This window comes from Protomyctophum bolini (assembly GCF_963924005.1).
Source record: "Protomyctophum bolini genome assembly, chromosome: 2".
Taxonomy (NCBI): Eukaryota; Metazoa; Chordata; class Actinopteri; order Myctophiformes; family Myctophidae; genus Protomyctophum; species Protomyctophum bolini.
This window is the reverse complement of record NC_137863.1, coordinates 26749933-26765704: the sequence shown is the minus strand read 5'-3', so window position 1 is coordinate 26765704 and position 15772 is coordinate 26749933. Positions and strand designations below refer to the sequence as shown.

Genomic DNA, 15772 nt, shown 5'->3' with positions numbered 1-15772 from the left:
GAGCTTGGGCCTTGATAGATCAACTGTCTAAAATGTTTCGCCCCGTGTAGGGACGTTATGGTTCAAGAGGTTATCTTGAACCAACTAGGCCTATACAGAATTTGTGAAAGTTTTAGATTTTTTTGAAAGATGACATGCCAAAAATATGGATGCCAGGTTGAAAGTGGTTAAGGGCGGTTTTCAGACTCTGTCTCTATAGAAGACCGCAAGATACAGTATGGATGGGAACGGATCTGAAATCCATTATAGACATTTGGATGTTTCTGCATTGTCAGCATTCTTAGTGGAACCGCCCTCTTCTGTCAGCATGCATGTCTGTGCATTTCTTTGCAAAAAACACACCAGCTTAATTTCTGAATAGAATATGTGCCTTTCAGTTGGTTTGTGTATCATTTGTGTTCGTATTGTGTACATGCATGCTTAATTTCGTGGAATCGTGGCCATAGGTATAGGTATATATGTGTGGTAGTAGCATGGTCTTGTTCTGTTATTCAGGATACACACAATGTCGCTTTCTTCTTACTAAGGGCCTAACTCATTTTTTAAAAGTTTTTCAGGAATAAGAAAAACTGGTCCAAAACAAAACTATAGCCTATGATATTTCTCAATAATTTCACCAAAAACCTGTAGGCCTTATTAACAATTTGTGTCTATTAATTTAAAAATAACATACGATTAAGTAGAATTACTAAACCTGACTTAGGCCAATTGACTAAGTCACACTCTTGAATCTTGAGATAGGCCATTTTACTGAAAGGGGCGGGATGAGCATGATCCTTTTGAATTAGGACCTTGGCGATTGGTGGCCAGTGTCACGACGAACAAAAAATGACATAGGCCAGAAGGTGACAATAAGAAAACGTTGACATTATGAAGATTGACTTCATTTTCAGCCCTAGGCTGCATGTCCTTGCTAATTGTATGGGACTTCATGTAGAATGGATCCAGACCAGTATTATGGTGGGAAGGTGTCTCATAATGAAGGGGTGGAAGACATCAGGGGGACCTTCTGTGCAGTAATGGCTGACTGAGCTGGCTGCAGAATGTATCTTACCGGATGGCGTTCCAACTGAAATGGTGGACATATCTAACTTATATTGGGGGTGGGGGGTTCCCATCTGCCGCAGGGTGCAGCGGCATAGTCCTGCCGCATCTCTGCCCCCTGAGGATTTGGCCTGACCGCAGGGTGCAGCGGCGTAGTCCTTTTTTTATTTTTTATTAAGCTTAAGCAGATACAGGCTATGAGAAAAATACATTCAAAGAGCCTATCAATGACCTGCAGCTACTCAGTCAGGCGTACAATATGTCTAACCTGAATGTTGGATGAATGACAGTCCTTGAGCTTTGTGGGATTACAGTCACATACTGAGGAGGCGTTTGTTCAGCCTCTTCTTGAAGGCGTGAACACTGCTAGATGTAATGTCTCCAACAACCACAGGGGGAAGGCTGTTCCATGTCCTTATAGCAGAGTGGAGAAAGCTCCTATCAAGGCATTTGGTGTTTGACTTGGGGGTTTCCAGGGCGTGGCTTGGTAGTACTCTCCGGGTGATTCGACCTGAGGTGTGAGCTTGAGGTAGTAGTGCTTTAAGGTCCACTGGACAGTTGGGAGTGTGCATCTTGTAGTTGTTGCTGCAACTGTTCTGCGATGACTCAGCTTGCCGATGGCGTACTGCTGTAGGGCAAGGTCCTCATCTACCCCAATGATTTTAAGGCCTTCTTTTAGATGAGGTCTAACTGCCTGAGAGTGGTCAGAGAGGCGTTCATCCAGGCTAGGCAGGAGTACTCCATGATGCTCCTGACCTGGGTTTTGTAGATGTTGGCCCTGCCTTTAGCATCAAGCTTGTTGGCCAGCTTGCGCAGTGCTCCAAGACGTTGTCCGGCGCGTCTGCAGATGTTGGACGAAAAGTTTATGCAAAGACCCAAAACCTCCATCTACTCGCTGAGCTTTGGTGGTCCCAAATAAGAGATCCGGTCGAGATGGATTCCTCTTTCTGGACAGAATTAGAGCCTTGCACTTGCTGGGCTCGAAAGTGATCTTCCAGGCATCAGCCCACTTCCGAATGTTCTCCAGATCCTTGTTCAGGGACGCAGCCACCTCAGGCCCATTTGATGATGTTATTGGTGCGAAGATGGTGGAGTCATCTGCATACAGGAAAATTGTGTTCTCGCACTGTTTCACAACATCATCAATGAAGATGGAAAATAGCAGTGGGCCCAGAATTGATCCCTGAGGTACAGATGCGTTGATGTGATGTTCTAATGAGGACTGACCAGAAAGCACAACTTTGATGGATCTCCCTTGGAGGTAGTTCTGTATCCAGACATGCAATCTTAATGTCCAGTGCGACAGCATCACAGCACACACTTCGCCACCTTTGTCGAGGATGTTGTTCCATGTCTGGGAAAAAACTGTGAGGAGGTCGGCTGTGCTGTGGTTTGGTCTGAATCCGTATAGTTTGTTTGAGATAAGGTCGTGGCGGAGGAGAAATCTCTGTAGCTGTTTGTGGACAGAGGATTCCATCACTTTACTGATGACAGTGAGCAGGGATATGGGACGGTACTTGGATGGATCTGATTTTTGAGTCCCTTTTGTGAATCGGGATCACTCTATAGCAGTTTTCCATTGGTCAGGGAACAAGCCACGAGAGAAGAGGAGTTGAAAGAGACGACTGAGGGGACTGGCCAGTTCCTGCCACATCTCTGCCCCCTGAGGATTTGGCCTGACCGCAGGGCAGGCTGGTCTGGGGTCTCACCCCACTTTAATAATTAGCCAAGGAGACCGGGTATGTAGATGTGGTGCGGCAGCACATTAATGTAATGTATTAAGCATTTAGTGGGTCGAGATGTGCATGAATGCAAACGTTAACCTTTAGTTGTTTATTTCGTTTTTAATTTAGGTAATGTGTATGTGGGTCACTGTATATGAATATAGCTGAATACATATCACTGTATGCATGTGTGTGTATACAGTTAAGTACATGGATATACCTCTCTGTTCTTTTGTTGTTTTTTTGTGCCGACTATTGTGCTTAATATGCTGGCCCAACACATACCTGACCTGATGGAGACCGGTGAGACAGACATTCCTCTGTATTAATAGTGGATTTATGCATTTGTTTTAATAAGTAGCTATGTATTGTGATAGTAGTAGGCACTGATATGTTGCTACAGCTGTTTATAGTATGCCTAAACAGAAAATACATTTCCGGTCAGGATACACATTTTTTTATCCATTCAGATCTCATATGATACACATGATAAACCAAGTGAAATTGGAATTGATTAAATAAAAATAAAGAAACTGAAACTATACATTTTAAGCAGATGAATTATCGGTATGCCTATAGGGTAGGCCTATGAAATTGCAGACCCACCAGAAAATGTATCTAGGCTGGCCTGGGGAGCTGGCCTGGGACCCTTAATGTTACTGAACACTCTAGTGATCTAGTCTAGTCTATTTACAAAACAAAATAAATATCACACAGAACCAATTAAAATGTTTGTCCTTTGTAACTCTGAGAATGTGCAGATGGAACCATTGAAATAGGTTCACACTACACTAACTTTACACTGAGGATTTTTTCATTGCAAAATTGACAATGCCGTGTCATCCACGCTACATCCAGCGGGAGGTGCTTATGGACGCCTCGCTTCATAAAAGCATGCATGGTGAGGACAGCACACACACACACGCACACACTGTCTGTCACGCACCGTAGACGCACGCAAAGGGTCGGTACAATGAAGTGGCGCAAACTGTCAGTAATCATTCCTGCACTTCTTGGAAATCAAATGGGAGCTTTTCTTCGGGAGCGCGCAACATTTTAATTAGAAAGATCTGACTGAGACAGACACACGTTTGGACTATTGGATTCATACCTTGGGATTTTTATTTTCATTCATTGTGTTTAAATAACAGACATCTGCTGGTCTGCCGTCCTTTTGATCACATTGGTCATTCACGTGTGATGGCTATTGTCTCATCGATCGACGTGGGAGTGTTGCTTCTCATCGCCCTAACGACAGTTTTAGCGAATGGTGCGTTCACGTTTATTCACTATAATATAGGCTACTGTGCATTTTCTATTGGGTGTGGAACTGTGGATATGGCTGTAGGTTTAACCTGCAGGGGCGCGTGCGTAAAGATAAAGATCACCATAATGCCCACAACAATGGAGATGTGGCTGAGTGGCTCCCGTGGTTAAACTAATTTGTTTTGTAGGATTATATAACGTAAACCAATGCATTCTCACTGTGGTTTTAACTTCTACCCTGCCTCTGACGGTCTGACCTTCTCTGACATGCAGTTATTGTTGAATTCTAGGATTTCATTGCACTTTTACATTGTATATTATGACGTAAAAGTAGCATAAGCCATGCAGGCCTGGTGCTGTAAAGCATCGCTTTGAATAATTCTTGGCTATTTCTTGGGCACGCTACTGTAGCCTATATAATATAAATGAGCATAATATTACCATTATATATAGGCTACATTAAGTATGAGTAAATTGCAACTGAAGGTCAGGACTCAGGAGCCTATTGCAGACAGCATCAGGCAGCTTTTGATCTGATATTCTGTGCAACAGGTTGTCCTATAGCCTATTGAGTATATATTCTACAATATTATGCCAATTAGATAAATTAAATATAAATTAAACATACAGTGGGAAGCTGATTTAATGGCGGGGTTATTTTTTGTGTATTAATTTCTACAAAGAAGTGACACATGAGGATAATATAGCCATATGCTATCACTCAGGAATTGAAACTTATTGTACATTTCCTGCTATCTATCTATCTATCTATCTATCTATCCTATCTATCTATATCCACTTGAATCCAGCATTCATATAAGGAGAATCTTTTTCCAAGAATAGACCATAACCTACAGTTCACAAATCGCAATGCATGCGCTGTGAGCTTGTACATCAATCTTTTGTCATCTATTTTTGGCAAAGAAAGTTTGTGTAGACGGGGAAAAGCTGTCCAAGTACAGAGCCAACTAAGTTTAGCCTAGCCTACTTAAAGTCTAGAGAGTTTAAGTGGTTAAAATGTATTATTCATTTTTATTTTGAAATAGCAGATCGGCTATTTTCGCCGCACAAGACAGTCGCACGATGAAGTAGGCTACAGCATATAAATCAGTCTTCATGCACTTAAACCCCAGCATCCATAGTGTGGGGAAAGCTTTCGTAGAAAATACCAGATTGACAGAAAAGGCGCTAGTGTGGAGCCCTGAGGGACTCCGGTCAACCATATAAGTGGTTAAGTGTTTAAAATGTGTCAAGTGATTATATCTTCTGGATCCCTCTGCATACCGCTGCCTGCAGGTTCCTCCTCCAGCAAAGATGTGAACCAGAGGAGGGAGCTGGAAGCTGCCCGAGCTCCCGTCGTCCCTGCGGAAGGCCTGCGAGGCTCCCATCCCCAGTCTGAGACATCAGTCTTCCATCAGCCGGAGGAGCCCCGGAGGCGCGCTAAGAGATGCACATGTTACTCTTACAAAGACAAGGAGTGCGTTTATTATTGCCATCTCGACATCATCTGGATCAACACGCCAGAGTAAGTCATGCAGAGCAAGCTGTCATCTGCGCAGCACATTTCCTTTCCGTTTGAAATTGGTTTCAGTTTGAAGCACTGGTGTGTGTGTGTGTGTGTGTGTGTGTGTGTGTGTGTGTGTGTGTGTGTGTGTGTGTGTGCGTGCGTAGGCTACTGGCACGGGTGGGTGTCTTATTGCTTTCCAGTAGTGACTAAGGTCTTGTGTTGGAGATGTTATTTATTAAAGCCTCCGCTTGCTCTAATCGACTAATCATCTTGTTTATTAAGCAACAACACATTTTCCAGTGGCTGTTGCTTTCAGTGAGCGACAAAGTATAAATTGGCCTTAGCCTGTCATGTTCAGTAGCAGCTGTTCAGAAGGCTCATATGAGTACTGTGCATACATGAGCAAAGGGGCAGGAGAAAAAGAATAGTCCGTAGCATTTATTTTCATTCTAAGAAACCAAAATATGTTTAGATTGTTGCTAAGTAGCCTAAACATGGGTGTGTCTGTTTGAAAAGACCAATAAATAAAATGATATTTTGGCTTTTGAGAGCAAAACCACATTTCTGTCACCAGCATGTTACAGTTCTTGGCTCCAGAGAACTCTGTTGACAACCCAAACCCATTATTCAATCACTTACAGTCAGACTCTTTTTGCAAGCTCATATGGCTGAAGACCTCTCTGCAAGCTCAAAAGCACAGGTTCAATTTGCAAGAGATGAGAAAATATCTCACATTCCTGAACTCCAATTTAATCAAAGTCAATTCTGTGACACAAAATCTCATCAACTTCAGTACAATAACTTAACTGATGCCCAAGGCCTAGTCAAGCAGTAGTTCTCAAACGTTTTAATTTCAAGGACCCCCCCCATAACTGTACAAATGTTATGGAACAGGTCCATTTTGTACCATTTGTTCACTCTCAGAGTTACAGACCTGTAAGGTTCGATTTGGAAACCCCTCGAGGAACCCAGAGGGTCCCTGGACCACACTTTGAGAACCAATTGTCTACTAGAGTGACTCTTAAAGCTAAATGCATGCTTCATCGTAGGACGGTGTTGATCGCCCCAGATAGCGAGCATCCCTGTCAGCGCATGACAAAGCATAAAGCGCAAAGCGACTGTTAAAGAAGTGAACCACTTCATGTGGTGTCATCTCTCCCAGCAGCTCCATATGAGCTGACACAAGCTAGCACAGTGGTTAAGACACTTCAAAGACATGCTTCCCTGACACATGGAGAAGTAACTCATTGCAGATGAGGCTGAGAGCTCACTGGGCACCAGTTTCTCTTCCACCTTAGTCGGCTTGTGTGCACGTGTGCACGTGTGTGTGTGTGTGTGTGTGTGTGTGTGTGCTTGTACTATACTTGTGAGAGCCAAACGTTCCCACAAGTACAATTTTGAGAAATAGACATATTATACTGTGTTGTGCCCCGAAAAAAGTATGCAAGCTCTGCAAGCTATCACACTGCCTATTTTCGGCTCCAGGGCTAGGCTTCAAGAATAGCATGCATAAAATTAAATTGCCATCCTAAAATGTAGTAAGTGTAGTAGGCCTACTACAAACGTGTACCTGTATGTGTGTGGCTGCACGCATGTGTGTGCATGCATGTGCGCGCATGTGCCCGCGCGTGTGTGTGTGTGTGTGTGTGTGTTCGCCCGCGCGTGTGTGTGTGTGTGTGTGTGTGTGTGTGTGTGTGTGTGTGTGTGTGCGTGTGTGTGTGTGTGTGTGTGTGCGCCCGCGTGTGTGTGTGTGTGTGTGTGCGTGAATCCCACATGGTATGAATCACACATCTGTGAGGTGTTTCCTCGACTGTCACTGGGTGCACTAATGTGTTGCACACATAAGGTTGTCTCTTCATGGGGTCGACTCAGGTCATGTGTTTGTGCCTCCATGTTTCACCTGGTCCTTTTACGAGCATGTTGACACGAGACACTCCGCAGTAAGGAGGGAAGCCTTGTGTGGGCCATATAATAATAATGTACAGTATCATCATCGTGTCACCCATACGACTGTACACGCGCCAGAGAATATTAAATGATAGCGTCTCCAATTACCCAGGGGGTCGGCGCATGCATGGCACACGCCCAAAACATTCCTGTCAGGGCACATTTTACTTTTCCATATTTAAGATGTTAAAGCTGTTTCAGTTTGATAGTAGATGTGTCCCAGTATATACACGTCTACACTTCGGGGAATAAGCAATCTGTAGTCGCTTAACCCCACCCCCTCCCTCCGCCATACAATTACGTTATTAATAAAAAGCAAGCAGATCAAATTACATTTGATATCACACAGAACAGAAACTAATATTGTCAGAGCCAGGATTTCACAGTGAAAATAAATGCATTATATTGGATTCATATAGGCCTGGATATTGCTGGTGTTAATGAGACATAGGGTATGCTATACGGTCTAAAAGTGTCTAATTTAATATTGTTCGAGGTTTATTTTGAGGAGAAATGATCTGGTTTATGTAGCAATGCAACAACAAGGTATGGAACTTTAGGAATTGCAGAGTGAATGTGGTGCATAGTAGATGGCACATTATTTCATATAACTAACTATTTCATATTCACTGTTCTGCTAGAGTAACGGTAAATATGGCACAGTATGTGTACAATATATAAAATTGTTTTTAACGAACAACTCAAACACTTTCTTATTGAAACAGTAGCTGGAAGTGACAACATGTCAGTGCTTTGATCCTAGATATGAGCTGCAGGCGAGTACCTTATGAAATCTCTGAAATCTCTGAAAACACACAAGGTTGAGCGTTAATTAAAAACAGTATTTTTAATATCTTTTTAAATACATATCTGATGTAAATTTTAATTAGAACACTGCGATACTGTATCAACGCTTGATTCTAATCTCTGTTAAAACCTCTTAAACCCCAGGGGGGTCCAGGAGGGAAAATCTAAAATATCGGAGTTGGAATCTGAGACCTTGACCAGCCCAATTTTCCCGCTGAGAGCTGTTCATGAGGTGGACAGCCACTGCCCCCGCTGGCAGGGGATTGGGGCTTAAGAGGTTTTTTTAATGAGCGTTGCTAAGTAACTCGTTGCCGTTTCGGCAAATAACACGTGGCTCTCAGTCAATCATATTGCTTGATCAGAACCAACTGTTGCAAAAGTAGAAGTGCATGGAACGGAGTTGATTATCATTAATTCCAATTTCCAGTATTTAGTGTTTATTCTGATTCTGGGACAAAACGCCCTTTAACCAAATGAACCCTAACGTCCCTAATCAAGATAGTAGATCGTCACGTTGCTACGAGTTGTGATCTTGTAGGTCGGCTAAAAGTAGCAGATCTACAAGCTCAAACTTCTAATTTGAATGCTTTTGTGTGATGCTGTAGTATGATCAAATAGGGCATTAATTTACGAAAAAAGACAAAAAGTTAGAATAAGGAGTCTTTCTGCCCGACAGCAATGGTAGCCTATATTTAGTGTTGAGTGAATACTGGAGGTTTCCTAGTACTGAGCCCTGGGGGACTCCAGTCAACTAAGTATAGGGTTCAAGTGGTTATAAATATAAACTGTGTTGGCACGACACGTGCTTGTACCTATTACCAATATAATGCTTATATAGACATATAATGTCTATTACTCTGTAATATGACGGTGTTACCTTCTGACAAGAATATAATTTCAAGCATGAATCATTGTTAGCTTATAGAAATCAGTTCTTGTTGGAGAACTGCCAGGATTTCTATATTAGGCTGTCGTCCATCTGAGCATCGGCAACAGACAGATCTTCATTTTTCTGTATGTGATTATGTCGGACAGGCACCCAATCTTCCGCCGTAGTCTGAAAACCCACCTTTTCAGACTCCATCATGGCCCATAGCACTTACTCTACCCTAGATAGCACTTCTGTAGACTTAGATAGCATTTGAAACAGACTTATAGCATTTTATGTAGACAGCACTAGAATTGCATTGTATATAGTCATAGCACGCCATAGTACATATGTATAGCATAGTAGTATATATGTAAAGTTTATACGTATAAATTTCATTATATAGATATTCCACTGTTACTTTCTTAGCTTACGCATGTTTCATGATGAATGTTTTTATGTGATGTATTCCCATGCTTTTGTTCTTGCTTAATGTAAGTCGCTCTGGATTAAGAGCGTCTGCTAAATGCCTAAATTGTAAATTGGCACCGGGGATCCAAGGACTAACAGTGAAACTTTATTTTGTGTTTTCCAGGCACACTGTGCCTTATGGTATGTCAAACTACCACGGCTCCAAGCGGAGACGGCGCTCTGCCCAGATGGGTACAGTGCCCCAGAACTCTATTCAGAGGGGTGAGGAGGCACATCACTCTACCAAGAGGGGTGTGGAGCCCCAGCCCTCCATCCAGAGGGGTAGTACAGAGACCCAGCGCTGCATGTGTACACTGCACTCTGACAATGGGTGCAACCGCTTCTGCATTTACAGGTACAGTATGGGATAATATCATTTCTGGAAACATTAATCACATTCTGTGTGCAGTTTTAGTGTGTACAGCACGTGATCGCCATGTCCACGTTTAGAACAAAATAACCCCTCCATGATACATTCTAAAGCAGAGGTTCTCAAAATGGTGTCCATGGTCCAGTGGAGGTCTGTAACTCTACCTGGAGGTTCTTGAAATGAAAAGGTTTGTCATTTTGTCTTTCACAGGCAGATCGAGGCCACCAGCAGAGACAGCACCTGAGAGGACAAGAGGATAACAGCTCCCCCCAGTGGCCCAGCCACAATATTAACACACCAAAGTCTAATGAGTGACATGATGACAGTTTGAAAGGTGGATGTACCGTATGGAATCCACACGTCACCAGGCGGACACCCTCTTTTTGTTGTGCCCCTGTCTGTCACCGAAGCAATGGACGCATTACCGTGAAGGAGCACGGGTTTACCTTCCTCTGTCACTCTGAACTTGGAGCGGCTGATTGACATCAGAGAGGGGTTGATGGTCGGGACACAGAGACAGAACGTCACTGTGTGTGTGTGAGTGTGTGTGTGTGTGTGTGTGTGTGTGTGTGTGTGTGTGTGTGTGTGTGTGTGTGTGTGTGTGTGTGTGTCTACATGCAGATGGGGGCTCGGCACTAGATGGTGGCTTTTTTCTTTGGACAATTCGCATTGGCACTGAAAAAACTAATACTGTAGCTGTTACAATGTTCTGTACTCACGTCTCACGCACACTGAGGTGAGGGGGAGAGGGCTGGATGGAGCGTTCTCCTCAGCCATCTGCCACACTTTGACATTATACACTTTCTACACTGCTCTAATGGGGAGCAACTTCACCCCACTGTCGTCATTCATTCATTCATTCATTCATTTTCCATCACTGAAAAGTCCAAAGTTATCTATGGGGTTCCCATTTAAAGTGCAATAGTCACTCTTGTCTTTGCATTGAGAATGGAAAGCATACTAAACAATTTTAAAGATACAACTGAGCAGATTATGCTAACAGGGGAGCTGATCTTTTCCTGAGACTTTGGGGAGGACAGAAAAGTGGAACTTTATTTAAGCTTTTTTTTTATCAAGCATTATCAGTGCCAGTAATATGAAATCTGCTTGTACCATAATGTATATTAAATTGTCTTCTATCAATATTTATGTGGTATAAACTGTACCATTCCAATATGTACAAATGTAGAATAATAAGATTGAATTAATGAAATCAATAGATAAGGCGTCTCCTTATGTTTAATTGGCACATCAAACACAGCACAGTATTATGTCATTAGTGTTTCATTTTAATTAGGCAACCTATATTTAAAACAAATCACACTGTGCCAGAACGAGATAATCTTGTGAATAGCTATTGTATCCAATGGTGTCATTCACTCATGGTAGAAAAACCTACATCCCGATCGCACTAAGAAAGTGAATCCATGCCACGTTGATACACAGCCTAGAATGAGCATGTGGCTCAAATATGGAGGGATATCACGTCCAGGTCGGGCGAAAGTGGTCTGTGTGTACCACATATTGATGATTTGATTGTTTGAGCACGGAATGTGATGTATGATGATAAGAGTACCCCTCACTTCACACAAGTGTGACTTTTAAGGCCCTTCTATAAACAGCTTTTGTCCCCACACATCTCAACATTTGCCATTGACAATGAAAGGGGAATTCAGGTCAAATGTCCGCTAAATCTTGTCCCCACGCGTCTCAATATTTGCCATTGACAATAAACTGAGAAATTACGTCATATCTAAACAAACAAATCAGCTAACCAATCACAGGCAACAGGCATTCTGATTGGCCAGTATGAGATTCATGATGATGTATGATAAGATTATATATCATCATACAACACGATTATTTTGGGGGTCACAGCCTGAACAGTTTGGGAACCCTTGCCTTAAGCAAAGAGGCGTGATTAAGTTTTAGCTTGTGACAAAAGGTGATGACGAAGTTATGCACCTTGCTTTATTCAAATACATTATGATGAACATGATTCAAGGCCAATCAGAGTTGAAACTTCAATTTAAGTGATTGATAATTCACACTAGTCAGTCACACAATCTGATCATGTAGTGGATTATGTACAGGATCAGATTATGTGAATCAGTCCTATTGCTATGACAGCCTCTGTAAAGCACAATGACGCTTTGGGTTGTGTTGTTATTGTTGCCATGATGGAACCTGTTTCACTGCAATGTAAGTCAACAAGGCATATACATTTCTAATCAACAGAGCAACTATTGAATATATATTACCAATATTTGGAGTTAAGGCCTACTGAGACTCCAAACTATGAATAGGCATTTACATGGAAATCTAACCTCTATCAAACTGTTATTTTACTTTAACCACATAAGCCCTATAGTTGACTTGGTTCCCCCAGGGCTGCCTCTATACTAGGGACACTATAGTATTTACCTTTACAACTAATGGCTTTTGCCGAGAATAGCCGATCTGCAACAACAGCTCATGTGATCCCTCTCTAAGTGACCATAAACGCAAGAATGGCAAAGCCTCAGTGACAAAATGTGCCACAATAGGTCATGTTTAGTCATATTGTGTTTGGGGACACTCAGAGAGGTATTACAGAGGTCGCAGAATCAAGACTTGTGTAAGACTAAAATGTGGAAACAAAGCTAAATTAATCACGCCTACCTTGAACTTCTTTCTGACCACGCAAACGTGCGCACACACACACACACACACACACACACACACACACACACACACACACACACACACACACACACACACACACACACGTTCGGCTAGTTAGATAATGTTGGAGGTGCAAGATCTAGACTAGAATAGATGGATCTGCTGCAAGTTATTTTGGAGAGACACTGAGGAATGTTTACGTTTCAGATAAATTATGTCATGTTTCATGTAATAAAAAAGAAAATGCTATTGTTCCTTGTGGTTGTTGCTCTTTCGACAGGGCTTATCAAACTTTTCCATGCCAATACAAGGACCCCCAGGCCCAGATAGTCAGAGGCCTGGCTCCAGACCCCCTGTTGCAAAATGTATCCAGGTATCAATAGGTAATTTCTGCTCATTTAGAAATGAGAGAATAAATTCTAAATTAACATTTTTTCTACACCTTTTCAGGACTTTAAGATGTTTCGAAAATAGCTCAAATATAAAATAGGGTTACAATGGACGGTTCACCTTAATTTAATACTATAGATTTCCGCACTTTGAGAACCAATATCTTAAGACACGTGGGAGAATGTTGGAACTGGATGAAATGTAATGAAGGTTGAACATTCTTGCATCGTGTCCAATAACAGCAGGTATGTGGCTCACTGAAAAAAAAATCCCTCCTCAATGAAGCAGGGATTGTCCGGAGTGGGGAATGTTCTTGAACCATGCTGCCGTAAAACCCAGGACTTATTTCAATGAATAAAATGTTATTTTAACCGATCTGCACGGTACAGTATGCCACATGAACCCTAGTACAGTGGTTTTCAAAGTGTGGTCCAGGGACCCGTCTGGGTTCCTTGAGTGGATTCGAAATGGACCCTTACAGGTCTGTAACTCTGAGAGCGTACAAATGGAATCATTCGATTAGTGTACACTCTCAGTTATGGGGGTCCTTGAAATAAAACAAAGGGTTTGCAAACCACTTTCCGAGCGTTCCAGTGCATGGTTGCAGTGGTTCTCAAACCTTTTCATGTCAAGGACCACCCAAATTAATGTAGCCTATTTGGCCACAGACCCCGATCGGAAAACACGTTGTGCCAGGGACCCCATTAGATTTGTTGTTAAAATGTAAAAAGAAAATCACACCTGAAGTGAGGGGCGCTCTTATCATCGCACATCATCATGACGTAATATGTTGATTTGCTCAGACACATATGACGTAAATTCTCCATTCATTGTCAATGGCATTTAATGTTTGTGTTAGAACAAAAATCTACACTATAGCTGAATATAGTGCTAGCGCCCCTGAAGAATATAAAAATAAATAAAACAGTCACTATCTATTACCAGTAAGACACCCTGAGGGTGAGAAGCATCTGCCTGGGTGACAACAGACTGCTGGGTGAGCTCTAGCTGGCGCTTTGTGATGGGGGGTCAGATCATCATATGGAATTCTGTACTGGCCATATACAGAGCGTGTCTTGAGTGTACAGGCAGGGTTTGATGAGGTCAGATCAACATATGAAATGTCATAACAGGTCATCTCCATATATGGAGATCTAAGGGTGGCAGCGGGAGCAGTGTCTTGAGTGGACATTATCATAATCTTCAAAAACTAGCGCCCCTCAAAACGATGAACAAAACAAAAACATTCATCTACACTGATGATAGTGCTGTCAAACAAGTCTATGAAGCTATCTATGAAATGCATGAAAAAGATCTGTTTTTTAACCACCAACCATCAATTTATACAATTTATAGGGGGGTTTCCTGCTCTCCGAGTATCGTGGCCTTTCTTAGCAAACAAATAAGGCCACTGTTGGTCGGGGTGGTGTTGCAGTCTATTGTTGCTGTATAACTCGCGCCGCCTCTCTTCTTGATTAAAATACTTGCACGGAGATCGGATTGTTTTGTCAGAACAAATCATATTTATTTCTCCGTCACATAACATAAACTTGTATTCAAATAAAACAAAAAGAGCCTGTGAGCGCGGTCAACAAACTGTGAGCTTCCCCGTCTGTCACATTCTCTCCCAGCAGGGAGTCACCTATCTGTCATTGCGTGCCTAGCACCTACAAATCATTTCCCAAAAGGGGAGGGGAAACCTCCATTCAAGCCATCAAATTCATAGCGTAATTATAATAATTTAAATGACCACAAAATAAACAATACATATAGCAGGCAATAAATAGCAGATTAAATGCAAATCATCATAAATAGAAAATGGCTCTAACACTGATGGTCCCTGAACCAAACTTTGAGAACAATAATCTCTGCTATTTTAGCCAATTTGGAACATTTCACCTATAATGACATGCCGTGATGCTGGACTGAAAGTGGTAAATGAATATAATCTGGACTCTCAGTCGAGTAAGAGTCTTTATTTAATAATGATAGTGCTTTGCAGCAGCAGTCATACCAGACAGACAAACGCGTTTCGGCGCGCAGGCCTTCGTCCTGGAAGTAAGGCCAGTGTTCCGTTCACCTTCACCATCGGTTCTCTCCTCTCCAAGAAGGCTTGAATCCAACTCACTGATGTGCTATCAACACCAATTGCTTTTAGCTTATTAATCAGTATGGAGTGGTTTACGGTGTCAAAAGCCTTTTGGGGGTCCAGCATGACCATGCCGCAGTATTTACCAGCATCCACCTTGTGTTTGATGTGTTCGTTCAAATAGAAGAGACATGTGTCAGTGGAATGGGATGTTCTGAATTCTGTTTGGAATTTGTACATTCGTTTCACTTTCGAGATGGAGCTAAGAATTGAAAGTAAACCCAGCAAAGTAGTTGCCGGGTTCTACAGTAATTTGTTGACTTTTTTGTGCAGGGGGGTTACTTTCGCAAGTTTGAATAGCCAAAGTATAAAATGACACAGATGCTTCCCTGTTTTAATGGGTTAAATATCCGCAGGCCAACAGCACAATTTGTTGCTGTTGGGTGGAAACCATGTGAGTTCAAAACTTTTCCAATCATGGATCCAGTGTAGTCTCAGAACCACAGATACGCTTAACTATAAGAGTAAGACGCGCGAACGCGGGAAGCGAATGCAGATCGTAAATTGCAATAACAATTAGAATAAATTACGAATTAGTGAGAACTGTGTAGTACTGTGAAATTAG

The 15772-nt window shown here is 42.2% G+C and overlaps 1 protein-coding gene across 1 annotated transcript; it reads left to right on the top strand.

Annotated features, from left to right (window-relative positions):
• The first annotated feature begins 3741 nt into the window (after positions 1-3741).
• LOC308325509 (endothelin-3) lies at positions 3742-12874 on the top strand. Its single transcript, XM_080778027.1, has 4 exons — positions 3742-4038; positions 5331-5559; positions 9759-9989; positions 10215-12874. The coding sequence occupies exons 1-4, from the start codon at positions 3969-3971 to the stop codon at positions 10246-10248; spliced, it is 564 nt and encodes a 187-aa protein (XP_080634153.1). The 5' UTR covers positions 3742-3968; the 3' UTR covers positions 10249-12874.
• The last annotated feature ends 2898 nt before the right edge of the window (positions 12875-15772 follow it).

Coding starts and splice junctions, on each gene's coding strand:
- LOC308325509 (XM_080778027.1), top strand. CDS start 3,969: ATGGCTATTGTCTCATCGATCGACGTGGGAGTGTTGCTTCTCATCGCC. Junction 4,039..5,330: donor AACGACAGTTTTAGCGAATG/GTGCGTTCACGT, acceptor CGCTGCCTGCAG/GTTCCTCCTCCAGCAAAGAT. Junction 5,560..9,758: donor ATCTGGATCAACACGCCAGA/GTAAGTCATGCA, acceptor TGTGTTTTCCAG/GCACACTGTGCCTTATGGTA.